Below are 16,373 nucleotides of genomic sequence, written 5' to 3' on the forward strand. Positions count from 1 at the left end.
TAACACTTGTTCAGCTAAGTCAAAACTAGCAATTTACAAAGCAGAAGAACTATAGAGAGATTGCTGTTAGAAAGTTTAAGTCCTGTCATAGCTGTCTCTTTAGATTTATAAGGCAGTTTAGTATTAGGATGAACAGATGGAGCACCATCTTTTCTAGGTCCTTATGGAGTAAAGCTTTCAGTTATGTTTTGGTCAGAAGGCAATTGTTTAAACAATACACTCAGTCTGTCTATGTCTCTCTCTCTCTCTTTTAAAATTAACTGGAATACGTGACTGTCTGATAAAATGTGCATTTTTGTCATGTTCTAAGACTGGGTATATTCTTTTTATTATAATTTCAAAAATAATTAAACCAACTCTGTCTGTGACACTGAAAGCAGACTTCTATTCACTCTAACTCTGAAATAATTTCTGTAGAACCACTGTGCAACCAGTTCTCCATCCAGGATACACGTAGTTGATATCACAGTGCTAGTTTTCTCCCTACTCAGCTGCATCCTGGGTGTTTTCAATGTTGTTGTTGTTGTGGGTTGTTAGTTTGTTTTGGGTTTTTTTTTTTTTTGTCTGTAGAACGCCTGCCCTGATTGTCACAATCATTCTGAACTCTAATCCCGTTCTCCGGAACGGGCGCAAATTCTCTAAGCTTTCGAGGAGGGCAAAACGAAGTTTACCTTGAATTCTTCCCAACTGTGTCAGTATAAAATCACATTGGAAGAAAACATAAACTACAAAACCTGCAAAAACGGTGAAACCCATGCTGTGCGTGCAATGAGATCTTTACTGATCAGTGCTGTCTCTAAAGATGCCATAAACTTGCCCAAGTTAAATGAAAGAAATGGATTTCGAGAAATGACATGAAATGTAATTAATGTAATGAAAACTGCTTGGAACACCTGTTACTCTTTAAAATAATTTTTAAAGGAAATTGTGTAGTTATGTCAATCGTTCATTCCGAGTGCCACAAATGCAAGGTGAAAACGGCTGTATCACTAAAATCCTCACTGAAACAGAACGGCTTACACACTTCAGTTTAAAAATCGGATGTAAGAAACGAGGGAAAACTATTTAGGAGGGATAGAATGAAGGTTGTGTAGCAACCCGAGACACGACTACAGCACCCGCTCCCTTCGTCCCTCCGGCGGAAGGAAGGGCCCTCGGCGTCACCGCCACGGCTGCGCACACGGCCCGGCGCCGGGCTGCTCCCTGGGCTTTTCCCTCTTTCTCCTTCCCCTTCCCTTCCTCCTCCTCCGTCCCTCGGGTCCCGATGGCGGCGAGTGACACGGAAAGGGCTCAGCAGCAGGTGAGCTGCGGAGGGGGCGAAGGGGCTGCGGGGAAATCGGTGACTTCGGGAGCTCCTGGTGAGCCCGGCCCCCTGAGCGGCTCCGTGCCCGCTGTGGCTCTGCACCGCCGAGCCAATTCAGGTGTTTCATTTCTAGGTGGAAGGCGCTTCTCCGGTTTTTCGTTATGGAATTTGCTGAATATCCGTCCTTCCTTAGGAAGGGCTTAGTGCCAAACCCTCGGGGTCTTTCTCCTGCGGAGATCCCACCTAGCCAGGAGCAGCACCGATTGGGAGCTGCAGGGAACGTGTTGGCATCTGCTCCCTGTCATTTTGCTCACCTGGTCACTGCTGAGAATGACAGGATTGTCCTCAGAAATTCAAAAACGTGTGTGTGTGAGAACTGAGCGAAGGTTACTTACAAAATCACAGAGTCAATTATGTTGGAAAATACCTCTGAGATCATCGAGTCCACCCTGTGGCCGAACACCACCCCAAGTCAACTAGACCACGGCACTAAGCGCAGCGTCCAGTCTTCCCTTAAACACCTGCGGGCACTCCACCACCCCCTAGGGCAGTCCATTCCTCTATCTAATCACCCCTTCTGTGAAGAAACTCTTCCTAATGTCCAACCTAAACCTCCCCTAGTGCACCTTAAGTCCTGTGAGTCAGGACTGGATCCCCAATACTTGTGGCCTTCCAGTGCAGTAAATCTGGTCACATCTGTTGATAACTTGTAGAAGAGCAAGACTTTAAAAAGATGAAAAGATGATTGGCACACAAAGTTGTGTGGGCTTTATGGAGGGGGTTATTTACTTTTGCTTTTTTTTGTTTTTTTCTTAGATTGATGAAATTGAAGCCCTTTCATCAATCTATGGTGATGATTGGTGTGTTGTTGATGAAGATGAAAAAATCTATTGCATTAAGATTAGTGACTGTCTGGATCAACCAAAATGGACCCTCTGTTTGCAGGTATAGTGGTGGGAAGAAGTTTAACATAAGTTTTACAGTTGGGCTGATACAGGTGAAACGCTTTAAATATGGTTTATTATCAACTTACATGCATTAAGAAGCTTTTGGATTGGAGTCTGTTATAAGATTTTTCAGTGATTGTTCCTGTAAAACATTGGTATGCTTGTGATATATTCAGTAGTTGAATATCCTAATTCCACACCTGAGCAAAGCATTTCAGTGTATTTCACCAAAGACTGATTTCTGAAATATCTTTTACATTGACTTTATGCCTCAGTGAATCTGCTGCAGTTGCTTCTAGGTTTGCTTTCTGGAAAGTGTTGAGACAAAACGAAATTTGGATTAACTTAATTGATCCAACTCCTTACTTTATGGTTTCAGAACTGAAAGCAATAAGTTTACGTAGTATAAGAAACATTGAAATGTCTGCTTAGGGAAGTCCAGGGCCACTTATTTAAGTCCAGTAATCATGTGTGCTGCAGCGTCTTTCAATTTTTTTCTGTACTTTATTTTGCATCCGTATAAATTGCCCCATGAAACATTTTTGTATGCATTACCATTATTGGAATGTAAAATGCAAATATTCGGTTGTTGTTATTCTGTGACAACATACTCAAGTGTTTTCTTCATTTGTAACATGAATTGTAGTCCTAGTGCCTGACATCAGAGTCCTTCAGTAAAGCTCAGCTAGCTGAGGGTAGTCCAATGAATACATATCCTGAATTTCTTTCAGGTGATTTTGCCTCCAGGATATCCAACTACAGAGCCACCTATTTATCAACTAAAGTAGGTGAAGTTTTCTGCAAACATTTGTGTTTTCTGAATTGACACTGTTAATTGTTTACCTGTAAGTGGAAATTTAGTTAAAATAGTCCTTGAATTAAAGTACACTGGGAATGGGGGATGTTTCCAGCAAGGATATTCTATTCTTTGTCTTGATTTTTCCAAGATTTTTAGAGCAGGAATCTTGATGGTTGGCAAAGTTATATTTTCAAGGTGTTCACCACATTTACTTGGGAATGTTGGAAGCAGCATATAGCACAATTTTCATTGCATTTCTTTTCATTCTAGTGCCCCTTGGCTTCGAGGACAGGATTATACAGAACTAGCAAATAGCTTGGAAGAAATATATGTGTAAGTCCAAGACTGTGGAATGTAGTAAAAGGAGACAATGTATTTTCAGTTTCTATCTATTCTGCACTTGAATGTTGAAACACAGAATGTGAAAACATTTTGTTGTGTCCATGAGCATGTGGCATACCAGTTTTTCTTAAAAGCTAAGGGATAAGTAGGTTTTAAAATAAACACATGCAGAATCTATTAACTGGAATCTGGAGCATCATGGACTGTTTATTATCACAGTGTGCAGCTAACAACAAGGCATAATGAATGCATAACAGCATTTAGAAATAGTCAAATTACATGATTTTGAATCGCTGTGAAAGTGGGATAGAAAATATAGTAATTTTATATGGTTTATTTATTTCTTTCAGATCCCAAAGATAATATAAAATAAATTGGGGGGGGGGAAGTACAGTCTTGCCCCAGATACTGAAATCTGAGCATCTTGCATAAGAGATGTTTTTTTAATGCCATAAGGAAGAGAGCACTTAGCTTGCATAACGGTTTTTTACTTTGATTAACTGGGTTTCTTAGCTAATTAAGCAACAGCTCATTTAAGCAAGGAAAATTTAATTTGAAGTGTTAAAAATGCACAAGGATTTTAAGTGAAAAGTTCTGTGTGATCACATTCACTACAGTTGTTCAGTGGAGCAAAAAGGACAGAGGTTGTCCTTAAGGCTGTCCAGATTCAAAGGATTTGATGGAGTCTCTACCACAGGTAGAGCTGCTGTAGGTGGTTATTTAAAGACCTGAGCATCCAGCACAAGTTGGCATGTGAGGACTCTGAGCATGGTTCTTTTTTTGTTCTCCCCTCTGCAGTCCCGTAGGCTGTCGAATTGTACTCGTTCAGTCCCTTGCAGCTCCCTTCCGTCTGTATCAGCTGCTGTTCAGAGCCCTCGCTGGTCTGCTCTCACTTTTGTTAGTTCCTCAGGAAGTGAATGTATTTGTACTTTGGGCCTTATATGTCATTTTAGATTGTTTAAAAACCTGGAGTAATCACTGATGTGCCCAGTATTTGTGAAAGCCTTTTATCTATTCAGTGTCTGAATGGTTGTCAGATGAACAGAGATGCTCTGCATCGTTCACATTGTATTTGACCAGGTTTCTAGTCCCTAGGGATCTAAGTTGTGAAGGTTTGCAGTCTAAACCAATGTGAACTATACTGTCAATTGCTATGGAAAAAGTGGATCACTATAGATCACAAGTCTGTTTTGGGAGACATGAAGTGTAATTTACAACTCTTCAGAAACCGTAATTGGGTGATGGCTGGACAAATTGCTATTTACTTTCGTATAGCAGGAAAATTTTATTCCTTTTATAATCTTTTTCATTCCATCACTAAAAAAAAAGTCTTCAGGTATTAAAGCAGTGCTTCAATACGATAAGCAGTTTGAAATCATGGTGTTGATTTGTTCTGGAGTCTGTCTGGATTTTGCAGTCAGAGCTACAAGTTCATGAAATCCTTATTTTTGAATATTTTTCTTAAAATATGTATGTTTATTTGAATTTGATTGTTTCCACAGCAGTGCTGTATATGTTAAGCAAAGTTTAAAGATGTAATTTTGTTACTTACCTGGTGCCCAGATGGTGGCAGTAAGAATAAAATTAATGAGAAACCATGAGATATCTACAGCCCTAAATCTTTAGTTTTGTTTCTCAGACAAACAGGCTCAGTTTATAACCGTTACAACCATTTGAAATGTGTTTTGAGTTGTTTGGGTCCTGCTGCACAAAAAGGAAGCATTCCTTAACCCCTAACATGCATATTTAAAACGTGCTCATCCCATCCTCCCCTAGTACCCTAATACACACCTGTGCCCCCTGAGGGAAGCCTACTAGACCTAAATCTTTATCTCCCTGTGCTATAGCACTGCCTGTTACCCAAACTGTAGTGTTTCATCCCAGTGCTCCACTGACCTGCCATCACAGTCCGTCCATACGTGTTTCACCCAGTGAGCTACTGAGACAGAACTCTACACAAGCCTGCCTAAGCTCTTTATCTCTCTAGCTTATGTTATATTTCTCTGTGTCTGAAATCTGTATGTTATTTGATGTACTTTCCAAGTGAAATCTGTAGAAATGATTCTTCATTTACCATGAGTTTTTACTTCCAGACAGAACCTTGGTGAAAGTATATTGTATTTATGGGTGGAGAAGATACGAGAAGTTCTGATACAAAAGGCACAGTCTTCAGATCCAGGTACTTCAGAAAATACTTGGGGTTTTCATTTTCCTTCTTGTTCCACTGCAAAGTAAGATTTCATACAAGTTAGCTTATGCCCACTTTTGAATTGGATCTAAATATCAGGAAACAGTCTCCAGTGTCATGGCTTACTGTTTTACAGTGGTAGTGTCCCTTTTAAAAAAGCAGTAGGGAAAAGAAGGTGTAGGTGGCCTGTGAACTGGAACAAAGTCCTCAGTTTTCTCAGGAATGCAGTTACTTGTATGAAAGGACAGTGCTGCCCACAGGTGCATTATGCATTGTCCTCCATTCTGCAAATGAATAATTCATACCAGTAATTAACTTCTGGTGTTGAGTGCACTGTTGGAGGATTGGGATTCAAGAGAAGATAAACTTCAGTGGAATATGCAGACAAATGACCAAGTATTCCATCATTTTACTTTTTCATCCTTCCATTCGTTCTACTGTATTGGGATGAGAAGTACATCATCAGTAGAGCTGCAGTGATTCTTCTGCTGTTATTCTTACACAGTTTCTGTAAATTCACAGTTGTTCTTTCAAAAAATGGTGGGGGGGTGGTTTGTATATTAACATGCTAAATTGCTATGAAATGTGTCAGTGACATGCATGCATGCACATATGGCAAAAGGAAACAGAACTATTTTCTCTGTTGGGTTTTATCTTAGTCCTGTGAGAAATAGAAGTCTGAAGAGAAAAAAAAATTCATTTTCAATGTTTTCAGTGTTGTTCTATGGTAAGGTCCAGTGTTAACCTTTCAATAAACTGTGCATTTTGTTGCTACATCACGGACACTGGAGAAGTCATTTTTCACTAATGTGACAAAAGGAGTGGACACTGAGAAGTGAAAATTTTACTGACAGTATTGGAAGTTTGGGTATTTTGACCACAACCTTATGGCTTCCATTTTTGAACGTGCTTTATCACCCCTCTGTTTTTTTTATGGAAAATACATATAAGCACATCATAGGCCCTCTAAATAGGAATCAAACTGTGGTATATTAATTTGGCTCTAAATCCAGATGTCAGAATCGTGTATATTTCCTCCTTTGTTATTGACTATTACTTTTTGGATGTTCTATGCATGAAGGAAAACAGGATTTTGGGAATCCCAGAGTACTTGAAGCATGTTGAGAGAGATGTTTCAAATCTAATGATTTTATAACCTCATGAAGTAGCATTGAGCAACAGCTCTACATTTTTCCCCAGATAACCATTAAATGACTGTAGTTTTTTTGAAGCAGCAGCTTAATTTGATTGCTAAATTCAGATAAAAGGCAGCATCTTGACTGTTTAATGGAAATAGTAAACATTATTGTTCTTTTTTTTTCTTAGAAATACTGTTAGTATTGAAACAGAAGATCTTATGGAAGGATCCCATAGTATGAGTATTTTATTTTTAATTCTCAGGAAGTTTTAAGTTAATACTGGGCTGAGTACTTTGGGTTTTGTTGTAATCAATGTTACTATTCTCCATTTAAAAATTCTTGATGTCAAACTGTTTTTAACTGAAAAGCCAGAGACTTTTGAGAAAAAGTGTTTGAAATTTTGTTTTGCTTGTCTTGCAAAAAATGTGTAATAAATTCTACTACTTGTATCTTAATAGAACCAGATATTAAGAAAACCACTGAAGAAGTTGATGAAGATGATGGAGATGATTTTCTCTTAGACTATCAGCCGGTTCAGGAAGATCAAAGTAAAACGTTAAATTACATGACATCTGAAAGTCAGGAAGGTAAAAAATATGCTCTTATTAGTTCTGTTGAAATTATTTAAAAGAGGCCTGAAGATTCTGCTTTTCTACTCAGCTTTAAACTAGTGACAATAGAATTATAATAAAGTTTAATAACAGTGATTAAAAAACCTAACATGCTTTTGGTGGGTTTGTATGTTATTCTCTGTACTTCACTTTACCAAGTCCTTTTTTTTAAAGTTGAGACATTTTTTACTTTTATAGCCACTTGCATGGTTTCTGTACTCTTAAAAGAAAAGAAACACTCCCTTGTTTGTGACCCACAGATGAAGAACTGCCACCCATACATCATGGAAACCCAATCACAGATCGAAGGAGCACTTTCCAGGCACATCTGGCTCCAGTGGTGACAACCAGACAAGTTAGTAGAGATCAGTTCTTCTCCTTTTGCCTTTACTTTGAGCGTGACAAAATATTACTGAAATACTTTGAATTTGCCAAAAATGTTGGTCTGTCTGTTCTGTGCATCTTTCTGTGCTAATGTTTTCTGAGTAGTTATCAGTGTCTTGCTTTCACTGTCAGCTGAATAATTCTAGATAACAGCTCTGCAGTGCTTCCTGCTATTCTTTACCACTATGTGCATTAGATGAAAGAGAATAAGAACACTGTTATTTGACTTCAGGATGTTGGCAGGTTTATCATAACATACTTGGAAGTTTCTGAGTCTATCATGTGTTAGCTGGAAAAGGAACTAAAATGGGTTTATAAATGTTTTCCCTCCTTCAGAAAGGAATTCTGTTGAAAAACACACTTGGATCGTGCATAAGTAAATCTTTATCATGACCTAATTGAGAGGGGTTTGGAGCTTCTTTTGTACATCACTTTCCATCTGTTACCTTCAGCCTCCTTTGGTCATCCCTGTTTAGTGGGAAAACTACTGTTCTTTTTTTTCATTAACTCAAGAGTTAAACCTTGAGAGGATTTTTCTCTTTCTTTTTGTGCAATTTTAGGTTTTGTTTTAAGAATTTTTGATAAGGGATATTGTCAAGTGCTTCTTGAAGTTCCAGGTAAGCTAGGTCTACTACATGCTCAGTAACTGAAAAAACATTGACATATTGACAGGGTTTTTAGGCTGATTTCTCTGTAAAAAAGCTGTAATGTTTGAAGCTGTTGGTGGTTTTTTTTGTTTTGTTTTTTTCTTCCCCCTCAATAGTTTGCTTAGTATGGACATAAGAATTGGTCTCTGAATCCTAGCATCCCTTCTGGAGCACTTTGACCTTTCAAGTTCACATAGACTGTACATTTGTTTGGGTTTTTGTGTATGTAGGAACAATCTTGCTCACAAATCATGATAAGAGGGTGAGAGCATTTTGAAATGAAAAAGATATGTTAAGCCAATGATTGGCATTTCTTCCCTTTCTAAAGCAACAGAGGTCATTTATATATATTAAAGAATCACTTAAAGAAGGTACAGCTGTAGCACAAAAATGAATCTTGAAAGTATGTTTTTAGGAATCTGGTAGCTGGCAAATAGGTAGTGTCAAAGGTGATGATCGTTTCATATGACTTGTGTTTTAAGTCCATGTATTGAAACTTACTGTTTCAACTTACTGTCCATGTATATGAAAGTGTATTAAGAAATACAAGTTGTCTTCCTTCAGCATTCAAAGTAAGGAGAAGACAGATGTCTGAAGCAATATTCTCCATTAATAACAGGATTTTTTTCATTGAGATATCTTTTATTTGAGGTGATTTTTGTCGGTTGAATTTCTTCAAGAAGAATTGAAAATAGCACAGTATAGCTAGGGCAGATATTTAATATATCTATTGATTACTCCTCTGAGACATTGGTTTTTGCAGGGAAGGTAATTTACTTGCCAGGCATGTTTTCCCAGACTTTCGCAACTTCAGTAATGTTTTATATTCTGTACAAAAATGATGTCTTAATCAAAAGCTCTTTTTTTTGCTAGACCCTTGGAAAGGGTTGAACAATTGCTAGCTTGTTTACTTAGAAACATATGATGAACTGATATTGGTAAATGTTTTGAATTTGGTACTTCTTAAGAGCAAAGAGACAGGCATGGGAATATCTGTTTTCTGGTAACTACTGACACTTTCAGGACATTTTCTGGTTTTACTGTTCTTTCTGTGAAGTGGAAGCTGTGAAAAAAAGCATGTTTGAGGGAAAAGGAAAAACTTGAAATGTAGTAGGGCTTTCTAAACATAATGTTTTTGTGAAATAACTAAAAGCAGTGTGTAGTGGGAGTATGTATGTCGTGTTCTATTCCAGCTTGACTTACTGTTAGAAGGGTAGGCAGGTGCAATTGATACTTAATACTGACTAAAAATATTTTCCAGATCTGTCCCTTGTTTAATAAAGCAATTTGACCCTTCTACATCTTGAGCAATAGTATGAATGTACACAATGTAGAAATTCAAGGGACAGGCTGTTTTCAGTATCCCAGAAAAATTGTTTAAAGCAAGTATGAGAGTACTGAGAAGCTGCTTCTTGAGTTATCATACTTAGCATTTTCATGTCACACCATGAAATTGTTTCATGGTAGTGCTAGGGAAATGGTTTTTTAGCAGTGGTATTGAGAGGGGTGTATGAAATCACTGGTATAAAAGGAGTTTTTTTTCTGTTGTTTTCTATAGGTAAAAAGAGTTCTTGAAAAACTATATGAGAACAAGAAAATTGCAAGCGCTACCCACAACATATATGCATACAGGTGAGATACAAACAGTGATGTTTATTTTTTTTTAGTGTTTGACAGATGAGTGCAGGACATGATAAAGAAATTCCTTCCTACTAAATTTCCTTGCTGTTAAAAGAAATTCCTTGCTTTAGAGAGTAGGTTTCTTACTTGTATGGTAAATGTTGCAGGTGTTATTTTGAATTTGAGATCAAGAAAGTAGAACATACAGTAGGAAAGAAGAATGTGAAGCAGCATTAGGAATAGAAAAAAAAAGTGGATTTGAACATGTGTTGGTATACTTTGTGTAGTATGTCTGAGCATGGAAATGTTACATCATCCTGAACTAAATGTGTTTTCACTTGGGTGAAGTAACTTCTTTTTCCCCCCCCCCAACCTTATATTTAGAAATAGCTGAAAATGTTCAATTGAAATAAGAGTCGAATCAGAAAGCCTGATGCAGACATCTGGCATACGAAGTTTCAGCTGAAATACAAGAAACTTCAGGGATTATGAGAAACAGGTAAAATTGAGTTTGGCAGTCATCTGCTTCTGGCAACTTTTGTGAACATAGCTTATGTGAAATGAATTGGTCACAGTCCAGATAGCAGTGTAGGTTTTCTGGGGAATGTAAGTGACAGTAGAAGGGAGCCCTTTGATTACTGAAGGAACCAGTCATCTGAAAAAGCACATACAGGTGCTGATCATTCATGCCCATCCTGGTGTGATCCTAATGAAACATGAAATGAGAGCAAGTGAAAGCTTATTTTACCAAAAAGTAAAAGCTTCTACCTAAGTTAGAAGTTTTGGTAAAGAGGGCATTTCTGTTCTTACAGATGATGATCTGGCTTCTTTCACTCTTATTATCCAAATCCACTTGGAAAAAATAAAAAGGAACAAGCACATACTTACTGCTTCCTCTTTGTCATCTAATATTAGAAGCCTCTTTCTCATTGTGTCACCTGTAACTAAGTTCAGAAGTTAGGAAGTAAGTTGGTAACAAGCCAACTTATTGCTCAGTAGACCTCTGAGCATTACTTCTGGAAGATTAGACCTGGGCAGCTGACCTTTTTTATGAAACAATACACCCAAAAGTTTACTGCAGTGCCTCCTGAGGAAGGAGATGACATGGAGAATCCAAAGGCAAATTTCAGTAATAGTTTCATGTTGCTGATGAAATACAGACCTAATTAATTATTCATAATGTTTTTGTCCAAGTTCTTCCAGCGTCTAGGTTTATACCATAATTTGAATCTGTATCTGATAGAGTTGGTTTCAGCTAGATGTAATAATTAGGCTGAAAGCTTGGGTATTTTTCTGTTTAGGGACTTTAAACTGGAGTTTACCTGAAGTAGCTAAAGTCTGTGTAAAAGCTTCTCAAAACTCATTCTACAGTACAGATAAACATTTGTGGTTTACCCTATGCCTCATCCTGTTTTCATGTAAATATGGTAGAGAATTAGAATTGATACACATGTGTATAAAAGATCTGAGACTTTATTAATCGTGTAGAAATGTTAGTTGATTGACATTTTAAAATCCATTTTATGTTTTTTTTTCTTGTATAGAATATACTGTGAAGATAAGCAGACATTCCTACAGGATTGTGAAGATGATGGAGAGACAGCAGCAGGTGGCCGTCTTCTCCATCTTATGCAGGTTGTAGAAATTAATCTTTGACTTCTGGAAATCTTGAATTGAAATTGATTTTAAAAATCACTACAATGTAAATAAGCTTGTAGAAGATTTTTTAAACTTTTGTTCTGCTAATAGCCAGCCAGATGATTGCTTTCTCAAGGTGAAAGGAGAAACACAGACTGTAGCACTTACAAGTCTCAGAGCACAGAAATGAGTAATGTTTCATAGGTGGCAGGGATAGTTTGAATGGGTTAAAAGAGAACTAAGTTTTAATTCCTATGCTTCCTGTGTGGTGTAAGGTACACAGAAAACGAAGACTGGGAGGAGCTGACTGTCAGACTATAACAGCTGACCTGTGCACAACCTTCATGTGGTTTCCTTGAGTAGGCGTAATAAAAAGACACCGATATATGAACTTGCAGAGTAGAACTTCAAATACAAAAGGAGTGAAAGAGTTGTTTTGATCATTTAGTCTGTTTTGTTGTGCTATTTCCTGTTCTGGGTCCTTAGCCCTCATACTCACATATATTTTAGTCTTCAGGGGTTGAAATAATACTTGGCTATTAAATGTGAGTTGAGATTGATAAATTCTGGTTTGAGCTGCAAGCCCTCGTAAAACCATAATTAAAGTAGCACAGCTACAGGGGACAGCTGGGTACATCTTAATGCTGTGCCTCAGGTCACTTAGCTGTGTAAGGAGACAATATATTTATTTTTATTTTAGATTGATGTCCTCTTCATAACAGGAACTTTATTTTCCTGTCCATTTCTTGTTTGAATGTTCTTTTACTTAGTATGTTGTACTCTTATTCCTGGAGCCTCTCCCCCACCCACCAAGCTTCCTTTTTTTTTTTTCTGAAAAAAATATAATTGATGGAAACATTCTGACATTTTTAATTTTGAACTTTTTCAAACTTCCTAAATAACTCAAACCAGACTTGGGAAGGTTGAATAAATAAACAAGCTTAGGTTATGCAATATATGCTAGTATATATGCTAAGTGTGAAAACATTATTGCTCTGAAAATAATGCAAAGAAATAATTTGGCAGTTACTGTACTTCAGTTTGTTCTGAGCTTATCAGCTTTTCCTCAGTATGTTAATATGTGCTTTTGTCTAGGCACTTATTATTCCATAAAAATCCTGTTTAGAAAGTGACATGAACAATCCCCTTTCAAATGTGAATGTGTGATAGAGATCAGAAGAGTTCAATTTTCAGCCATAGGAAAAGATTAAAATAGTTTATAGGCTGATTTCTAAATGTTCATAAATCTTGCAGTTTTTTTGTTTTGAGCTCTTATGACATATGGATATGAAAATAAGGTGATTTAAAACATTTATTGTTGCTGAACTTATCGGGTTTTTTTGGGTTTTTTTTTGCAATAGAAATTAATCTGGTTTCAGATAAGAGCATTTCAAGACAGCACTTTCTAGTTGCAAGAAACTATATTTTAGATTAGTACCATCCTGTTTACTGTCAGCAGTTGTTACATACAGGCCTTTTGGCAAATACATAAATGTAGAGTAGAAAATGCCTGTCACAGAACATGCTCCCAGTCCTTTTCATTTTAAAATTCTAAGAATATTTCTGTTTTCACAAACAACGATTAACTCTCCTAATAGTATTGCTCAAATTAGTCAGACACCTGTTTTGTTCTCCTTAACAGAGATGATTAATGGTTGCTGACATGCACATGTTAACAGTACTAGCTTATGGCATTTTATTTATCCATATGTACAATGCCTGTGGCCTGGCCTAGCCTTATCCATCAACACTTCCAAAAATGTAAATAGACAATCAGCTTCGTGACAGAGTAATAATTGATCATACCAAAGAATGAGAAATGTAACTCAGTAATTTTTTTGAATACAAGATAGTAGACCTTTTTTACGTTTCAAATTGGTGTCAGCAGTAAACCAGGTTCAACTAAAAGATAACAGCTTTTATTGCTTTCTTTTATTCACAGATTTTGAATGTCCACAACGTGTTGGTTGTGGTGTCGCGCTGGTATGGAGGTATTCTCTTGGGACCGGATCGTTTCAAACATATAAACAATTGTGCAAGAAATGTCCTTGTGGAATACGACTATGTACCATCAGTGGTATGTTCTGCCCTTAGAATGAAGGCATTTCCATGTGAACTTCTGTGATTTTCCACCTTTAGATGAAGGCAGAAGAAAAGTAATACAACCTGTGTGGATGGATAAAAATTATACAAGTCAAAATTTTCATAAATACCAATGACCTATGAATACTATTCATATTAAAAATAATTCTCATGGGTGACCTTGGGAGAATACTTGTGGTTTACAAGAATATTGTTTCAATTTTGAAATGCTTTTCATTTCAGGAAGAGTCATCTAGACAAGCCGGAAAGAGCAAAAAGATAAGGAAGGACAACAAGAAGAGAACAGAACACTAATTTATTTTTTAAAAAATTCACAAGATTGTTTTGCACATATTTATATGAAAAGAAAACCTGGACCCTATTGCCTTATCTGATAGAATGGACATGTTGTATACAGAAGAGAGTTCAGTAAAGCCATAGATACATTTTCATCTCGTTTTGTGAATCTTTTGTTGTACTGAGGTAGAGCTTAGACACAAGCTTTCTGTTTCTTACACATTTGAGCTCCTTGTTATGAGGACAGTGCAGCATCTGGAACCGTTGCTCCATCCCACCCCTTCCCACCAAACAACAGTTGACTAATTGAAAATGTGAATTTCTCATCTTCTCCATTCCTGGATTCAAATACCTGTCTTGTATTAGTAACTGAATTCGCCAGTTTGTTGTATTGAGAGTGGGACTAGAGTCATTCATACACCAGGTCACTTAAAAAGTTTTAGATGCTCTTGTGAAAGGAAAGAATGGGGTCGAGTGCTATGTTTGGAGTGCCTGGTCCTGCTCTGGATCAGATGTTAGGTAGGACCTGCTTGGTGGCATAAGACTGAACATGGGCAGTGAACTGAGAAATGTGATGGAACCACTACAAAATTTCTTTGATAATTGTTCTGTGACAACTGACACTGTAAGAGCCTGTTGAAAAGATGAGAATTTCGTGTTGCATAATTAAAGGAACCAGTGAAATAGACCATACAGTCAGTGAGCAAAATGAATCCTCTGTCCTTTAAAATGTCTGAAAGCGGACCATCAAAGTGGAAATGCATTTTTATTTTCGCACAATTTCTTTCCGAGAGAGCATGAGGTGCTGTGTAACTGTCTTGTGGACACTTTTGGTTAGAGAAGTTACAGTCTCTTCCTATTTTTGTTTGCAAGCATTTCCTAAGTTTAAACTTCCTTTATTCTAAGAAGAAGAAGATACAACAAGGGAAAGAGATTAAAAAAATGTCTGAAAACAACTCCTTTTTAATTCTGCTGGGTCATTAATTTTAATGTTGAACTGAAGCAGCAGTTTTAACCATTTTTGTTATCAGATACTATAAGGTTTTTAAGACATACTGCCCACTTGTGGAAGAGTTACAAATTTCATTATCTGGCAAAAGAAAAAAGGAAAAGAAGCATTATAGAATTAATTTATACCCAGAGTACAGTTGTCTGTAATAGAAATATGTCAGTGAAGAATCAAACATTACCAGGAAAAGGTGAATAATGGCTTTGTCTTTCTGGCCACTCCATTGTCATATCTTTTTATTTGACTGTTTTTGCTTTGTTACTCTGAAAATCAGTCAGGAGTACAGCTGAAAACAAGTTAGCTATTACAGCATTAGAGTTTCCTACAAGGTAGAATCAGAATGATTTTTTTGGTTTTTGTGTTTCAAATGACCAGACCAAGAGTTTATATCTGCTCTCTGATTGGGGTACTTCGTTAGCTGAGTACCTTCTGAAGAGCTGCTTGGTGGTTTCACTATCAAATACTTCCTCCAGATGTCCGACATGCATCTGGAAATCTTCCAGATGATTGAAATAATAAAAGTTACATTTTTAAAAGCCTAACTTTTAAAAGTGAAGATAATTGTCTTTCTTATATCAGCATACCAATTCTGGATTGTTAGTAATTTCTTCATATTGTTTGTAGTTCAGGGTGGTGTTTCTACTGTTTAGTATGTGTTCTTCCTTAATGTGGGGGAAAGAAGGAAAGGAGAGAAAGATGGGACATTTACTTATGAATCCTTGCTGTGCATTTATTGCCTAGCATGTCTGTTTCAATAAAAAATGAAGGCAGTCTAGTAGCTACTGTAATATTTTTCTAGCTAGACGTGTTCTAGACTGGTTTAATCATAGTCAGCCACGCACAAAAAAATTCTGCTAAAAGCTCATGAAGTGGGTCTCGTATCGAACTTCGTATGTGTGACATACTAAGATGTTTTGTGACACACAGGCTTTTGAAGCTTGGTGTGGAAGAGTTGGATATTTAAGATGCCAAGAAATCAAGTTAGATTTAAGATCCAATAAAAATTTTTGAGGGGGGGAGAGGGAGTACAATTAGGCAGCTATGTACTCCTGGAAAGCAGGAGTGTGTCAAGGTCCGCTGGCTCTCATGAAGAAAAGTGAAACTGCTGAACTTCATCTTGAGGCTTCAGTATGGCTGCCAGAAGAAAGGCTACTGGTATTACTTAGTAATTGTGCCATAGTGCTTTTTCTGCAGTACCTGGACATGAAATAAAGCTTAAACCAGTGATGGACATACATGCTGTGAAGATATTTGCATGGATAATAAAGTTTTGCATTTTTGTACTACTGCCATTCAAACATTCAGTAAAAGCACTTGGCAAACGCTAATGAATTTTTCCCACAACAGAGGCAAATACACGACAGCCA

The 16,373-nt window shown here is 37.1% G+C and overlaps 1 protein-coding gene across 1 annotated transcript; it reads left to right on the plus strand.

Moving 5' to 3' along the window:
- Positions 1–1,177: 1,177 nt before the first annotated feature.
- Positions 1,178–15,794, plus strand: IMPACT (impact RWD domain protein). Its single transcript, XM_069004625.1, has 11 exons — positions 1,178–1,300; positions 2,120–2,248; positions 2,982–3,034; positions 3,320–3,382; positions 5,485–5,570; positions 7,177–7,305; positions 7,590–7,684; positions 9,919–9,992; positions 11,525–11,615; positions 13,561–13,695; positions 13,944–15,794. The coding sequence occupies exons 1-11, from the start codon at positions 1,265–1,267 to the stop codon at positions 14,013–14,015; spliced, it is 963 nt and encodes a 320-aa protein (XP_068860726.1). The 5' UTR covers positions 1,178–1,264; the 3' UTR covers positions 14,016–15,794.
- Positions 15,795–16,373: the final 579 nt, after the last annotated feature.

This window comes from Aphelocoma coerulescens, chromosome 2 (genome assembly GCF_041296385.1).
Source record: "Aphelocoma coerulescens isolate FSJ_1873_10779 chromosome 2, UR_Acoe_1.0, whole genome shotgun sequence".
Classification (NCBI taxonomy): domain Eukaryota; kingdom Metazoa; phylum Chordata; class Aves; order Passeriformes; family Corvidae; genus Aphelocoma; species Aphelocoma coerulescens.

Excerpts from the sequence above, each read along its gene's own strand:
- IMPACT (XM_069004625.1), top strand. The coding sequence starts at position 1,265 with ATGGCGGCGAGTGACACGGAAAGGGCTCAGCAGCAG. Across the intron at positions 2,249-2,981 it reads AATGGACCCTCTGTTTGCAG|GTGATTTTGCCTCCAGGATA; the intron begins GTATAGTGGTGG and ends AATTTCTTTCAG. Across the intron at positions 7,306-7,589 it reads GACATCTGAAAGTCAGGAAG|ATGAAGAACTGCCACCCATA; the intron begins GTAAAAAATATG and ends TGTGACCCACAG.